This window comes from Trypanosoma grayi (assembly GCF_000691245.1).
Source record: "Trypanosoma grayi strain ANR4 Tgr_1099_V1, whole genome shotgun sequence".
NCBI classification, from domain to species: domain Eukaryota; phylum Euglenozoa; class Kinetoplastea; order Trypanosomatida; family Trypanosomatidae; genus Trypanosoma; species Trypanosoma grayi.
The window spans coordinates 1-5,247 of record NW_008826718.1 but is presented as its reverse complement, the minus strand read 5'-3'; the positions used below and the strand labels follow the sequence as shown (position 1 = coordinate 5,247).

General features: G+C 61.1%; 4 protein-coding genes across 4 annotated transcripts; all 4 read left to right on the top strand.

Moving 5' to 3' along the window:
- Positions 1 to 26: 26 nt before the first annotated feature.
- DQ04_10991030 (hypothetical protein) lies at positions 27 to 1,160 on the top strand (the record flags this gene model as incomplete). Its single annotated transcript, XM_009316416.1, has 1 exon — positions 27 to 1,160. The coding sequence occupies one exon, from the start codon at positions 27 to 29 to the stop codon at positions 1,158 to 1,160; it is 1,134 nt and encodes a 377-aa protein (XP_009314691.1).
- Positions 1,161 to 1,868: 708 nt separating this feature from the next.
- On the top strand, positions 1,869 to 2,216 carry DQ04_10991020 (hypothetical protein; the record flags this gene model as incomplete). Its single annotated transcript, XM_009316415.1, has 1 exon — positions 1,869 to 2,216. One exon carries the CDS (start codon positions 1,869 to 1,871, stop codon positions 2,214 to 2,216), a length of 348 nt encoding a protein of 115 aa, XP_009314690.1.
- A 253-nt stretch (positions 2,217 to 2,469) lies between these two features.
- Positions 2,470 to 3,675, top strand: DQ04_10991010 (hypothetical protein; the record flags this gene model as incomplete). Its single annotated transcript, XM_009316414.1, has 1 exon — positions 2,470 to 3,675. The coding sequence occupies one exon, from the start codon at positions 2,470 to 2,472 to the stop codon at positions 3,673 to 3,675; it is 1,206 nt and encodes a 401-aa protein (XP_009314689.1).
- Positions 3,676 to 4,291: 616 nt separating this feature from the next.
- DQ04_10991000 (hypothetical protein) lies at positions 4,292 to 5,247 on the top strand (the record flags this gene model as incomplete). The annotated part of the gene is made up of 1 exon (XM_009316413.1): positions 4,292 to 5,247. A coding segment is annotated over one exon (956 nt), but the record flags the coding sequence as incomplete, so codon positions are not given.

The following is a 5,247-nucleotide window of genomic DNA, read 5'->3' as shown; positions in this document are numbered from 1 at the left end:
GATGGCGCTGCGACGCGTGCCGGCAGATGAGCGTAGACGCCCGCCATGTGTGCGGCTGCTGCCTCGCACCGGAGCCCGGTGTGCTGGCGGACACACACAGCAGCGGCCGAAACGTCGCGGTTGTGCACACACGCATTGAGCCGGGGGTCTCGGCAGACCCGACGGTGCGCATTCTGTCGCTCCCGCACGGCCGCTGCTACCGCATCGCCGCACCAGCGCCAGTAGCAGCAGAAAGAGTGAAGCACCTCGCTGAAGTAAAGACGACGATGCGAGCAGGTGTTCCTGCCGAAGAACAAGAGGACGAGGAGGAAGAGAACGGGGTGACGACAGAAATGAAGCAGCAGCAGCAACAGAGTACGGCGCCAGCAGCTGGGCGGAGGGACGGACTGCTGCGTGGCGGCCGTGGTCCGCGGAACCGGAAGCCGTACACGCACTTCCTCTCGCTCCCCATAGGAAAGCTGCCGGGCGTGCAGGCCAGTGCGGAGGCGCTGCTGCAGGCGATAAAGCGCCGCTGTGTGGACCCGGGTGCGATGGTCACGGAAGACATCTTCACCACCGCGCCACGCATGCACCTCACGCTGCTTATGCTGTCGCTCCCCACGCGCGAAGCCCTTGCGATGGCCGTGGAGTGCATGCGGGTGCTGCAGGAGGAAGTGCGTCGCTGGCAGGCCGAAAATTATAACACCAACAATAACAGTGGCAGCAACAGTCGCCCGGACAAGGACGCGGGGCTTCAGATCCGCCTCGGCGGCCTGCACGTGATGACGGGGCGGGGGCAGCATGAAAAGAAGGCCGACGTGTTGTACATGGGCCTCGCCGACGCCGCATCGAACGCACGGGTGGCGGCGCTGCAGCAGCTCGTGCACAACTGCTTTGCGGAGTTCACGACGTGCGACCCGCGTGTGGAGGAAAGCCGGCAGCTGCATATGACGCTCATGAACACCAAGTGGCGGCGCGACGGGGCGGTGAGTGGCGGTCAAGACACGCAGGCAAAGTGGCCCCCGCGTGTGCCGTTCGATGCGACGCGAATTCTGCGGGAGTTCGCGCAGGCGACGCTGTGTGGCGACGGCGCCGTCACGCTGGAGCGCATTGAGCTCAATGCGCTGGGCTACGACACGGCGCAAGAGAGTTACCCATGTGAGTCTGTTGTTTCGCTGTAGCTGCTGAGAATATGCTTTGGGTTCTCTACCCATCTATGTCGTCCTTTCTCTTTAAAGGGGGGTGGGGGCCTGTGTCTGCACACCAGCACCCAGACACGGTGGTTTCTGTTAACCCAGCTGGTTTGCTTGTTGCTTGTTGTTTTCTCCTTTTCCTCTTTCTCTCTCTCGCATGCTATCTCTCCCTCTCCACGGCAAGAGGTGCTAGGAGCGCCTCGCCACTTTCCCCTGCTGCATTGTGGGGGCATGGAACTGCCTCTTTGAGTGGCGCTGTCGTCTTTAAAGTGCGGTTCGTCGCTAAGCCGCGATGGTGTACCCTCTGCTCCCCATACAAGCATATATAAGAAGATGCCTATTAGTGGTAGCAGCAACGGCGGGTGGCTCGCCACTCTTGACAAGCACACTACAACTACACGGGCATGCAATCGCTTCTTGCACCGGCGCCAATTCTGCGGGGCTTTGCTTCTCGCAGCCTCGGACGCTGTCCTCTGCGTCCACCACTTCATGACCGTTTCGTGTCTCGCCTGCCGTGAATTTACTGGTGGCAGCGTGAAGGCAGATAGCGGTCAGAGATATTCACTCGCATGCCCCCCAACGCCGTGACGCAGAGGCTCTTTTCCCCTCCCTCTCCTGCTTTGTATATGCGTTGTGCGCCCCCTCATGTTCATCTTCCTCTCTCTGTGACAATTCACATCTGTAGAGTTGTGCATAATGGTGGCCGGGCGGCACCAGCGGTCCGAGCCGCCTCGCATCGACACTGTCTCCCTGGCGCTACGCCGCCACCTGCAGGCTGTGGACGGCTCTGTTGCAGCAGCAGAAGCGGCAACAGCAACAGTGCGGGTACTGCGTCGCCGCCGCAACCTTGAACCGCAGGCCCCGCCACCGTGGCGCACTCCGAAACGGGAGGCTGCGCAGCGCAAGCAGGAGAACAAGAAGCCGCGAGGTTCGCGGCAGGTGTGTGGCAGGTGTCGCCTCAACATGGCGGAATGGCCCTACTGTGGACTCTCGGGGGACCCGCACGCTCTGGAAGAGGCGGAAACAACAGCGACAGCGCAGTAGTCAAGTAGCGCGGTCGCTGTGTGATGGCCAGGGTTAATAACGACACGTCAGCCTAACACATCTTGCAGCAGTTGATCGTTGCGTGGATGTGGCGACCTGGCTGCTCATTTTACACCTCGCTCGCCTAGCCCGTCTTCTGCTCGGCAAAGATGGATTGCCTGTTAGTGTGTGTCTGTGTGTGGGTGTGAGTTTGTGCTGTGCATTCTTGTGTCACCTGGCTCTCTTCCTGATAGAATAGGAGGCCCGACAAGAAATGCGAGGCGCAGAAACAGCAGCAGCAGCGCCCTGTCTTGTGCGGTGGTTGGCAGTTGCGGCGTGCGTGGTCCTCCCAGTCCTCTCTTCGCTGTGTGAGGAGGTGGCCGCTGCCGCAGCTGTGCATGCGCCGTACCTGTGCGTCCTGCCGCTTGGGGACTCGCTGACGCAGGGGCTGTGGCAGCTGGGCTCGTACCGCAGCTATCTGCACGATCTCCTGCTTGCCGAAACTGGCAAGGCCAACGCTCTTATAGCGGGTCACGGCTTTTTCGGCTCCGAGGACGAACACTGCTACGTGATGGACCGTACGGTGCGCAACGGTGTTGCTGCGCACCTGCGCCGTGAGGGCGATCCGACGGCCAGCGGCCGCCCCTCCACGTTCACGATGCCTCACCAGGGGCATTGCGGTTGGTCCGCCAGGCACGTGGCAGCAGGCCTTGCGAGTATATTCAATTCCACTGGTAAGGGCTCGTCGCACGGCACGAAACAGGAACGGTACCGAGCATCCTTTAGGTCGTGTTTAGAAAAGGCGGCGGCGAGGGGGAAGAGTCGTGAGGCGGCACCGCCCGTGCTTGTCGTGGTGACGCTACTCGTTGGGCACAATGACGCGTTCCACTCCGCGGGTCGCTGCGCCCTGCTGAGGCACAAGCCCACGGTCCACCAGGAGAAGCAGAAATGCGTGGAGGCTCAAATGGAGGTGTATAGGCGAAACATAGACGATATTCTCCAGCTGCTGGAAGATGAGTACGTCGTACGCCAGAAGCTTCCTTTGTTGGTGCTGTTCGGCCTCAATCCCCCCACCTACTTCGGTCTGTCTGATAAGCTGCTCCACCAGCACATTCGAGCAGAAGCACAGGAATGGGAGAGGAGGAAGAAGAAGGCTGTTGTGCGTTTGGTGGAGTTTGAGGGCTTTCACGTGGGTCTGACTGTGGACTCAACGCATCCGGACCGCCACGGGTCGGAACTGCTCGCGCGGTGTTGGATGAAGTCCCTCCGGGCATGTCTGCGCTCCGAAGGCTGCGATGCAGGTGGCGGGGGCAATGACGACGACGACGGCGACGGCGCCGTCAGGTTTCTCGAGAGCGCATTCAATGCTTGGGCCCTGTTGGGGCTCTTGGTTGCCGCATTGTGCGGAATGATGGTGTCGTATGTTGTGCGGTGGCGGCGGCGGCCTCACCCACGGGACAGGTGGTCCGAGAGGAACTGAGGGAAGTGTCTGATGCCGCGGTGTGTGCGAGTGGGGCTGGGGGCGCGGTGTGCGGGCGGTGAGCTGTCCTTGTGTCCTGCACCTGGCCGCGACCGCCTGCGCCTTTAAGCGATGGGTGCGGGGGTGCTGGTCGTTTCCTGGTTTTTGCTTTGTTTTATCCTGACTCCCTCTCTGCTGGGCGGTGGGAGGTGGGCAGACATTTTGTCACTGCGCACCCATCACGTGCTCACATCATCGGCGTCCCTGCCCCGTTTGTTTTTGTTCCCTTCTCTCCCTCTGACGACGTCCTCTCTGCTTGCGGAGCAGCTGGTGCGGCCCCTCAGAGAGGACGCTTTCGCTAACGGTGCGCTCCACAACTACACGGGCATGCAATCGCTTCTTGCACCGGNTTTTTGTTCCCTTCTCTCCCTCTGACGACGTCCTCTCTGCTTGCGGAGCAGCTGGTGCGGCCCCTCAGAGAGGACGCTTTCGCTAACGGTGCGCTCCACAACTACACAGAGTCCTTCACAATCGAGGCTCTCTTCCTCTCCTGTACTTTTTCTGTTTACTTGGATTGGGTGAGAAGTTACAAGGAGGAGAGCTACACAATATCATAGGTGGAGACATTGCCGAGTACATGACGTCGGTAGCAACAGCGGAGGCGCTTGATAGCATTCGGAACCGACGGAGTCGGATCAGCGGTGCGGTGTTGATCAATACACCTGACGCAGAAGCGGTGGTCACTACCCCGCTGCAGAGCAACTCCGTCGTGATCACTGACGCGGTCGTGGTGGGGGACAGTTATGCGGGGCGTATCTCATCATGCCCGATGTTTGAGCGTCTGCGTGCCACGGCGAAGAACGACCGAGAGGAGTTTTATCTGAAGCGGCAGCAGGAGGTGAAGCGTGCGAAGGAGTTGTGCCAGCGCCGCGCCCTCGTCTCGGAGAATATTTCGATGGACGAATACTACACAACACTCTTCAGACCGTCTCCGCCGGGAAATGCTGCTGCGGCAACAGCGGCTCTGCCGCTGCAGGTGCCACCGCTGCGTCAACGCGACATGCTGCTGAAGGACTTGGAGAGTACTTTTGTCGCCTGCTACTACCGCATGAACCCGGAGGCACTGGAGCGGCGGAAGGAGGAAGACGAAGCGGCAGAGCGGCGGCGCCGCTCGACCCGTGTAGCCTCGGAACGGATGAGCCGCTCGGAGGGGACGCAGCGGTCACACAGTTTCAGTCCACAGAAAAAGAGCAAGAAACGCAAAGTCAAGAAGGAGCGGCGTGTTGTACCGGTGGAGGGTGCGCCTGCAGTCAACCTCCGCCTCCTCGAGGCGGCGTTGGTTGATGCAGCTGACAGCAAGGGGCTTCTCACGCGCGAGGCCCTCACCGCAGCCCTCACCCCGATGCCGTTTGAGGTGCGTGATGAGGATGCCCTAGAGTCGTTGTTCTTCATCGTGCGTGCCCTTTCGACGGCGAGCGATGCCCTCGACAGCGAGCCGGACCGCCGCCTCGAAGCATCGTTCAGCACGAGCATCCCTGTCGTGCGCGCGGCACCGCCCCGCGGTTCGCTGCAGGTGTCAAGCGCGCAGGTGAC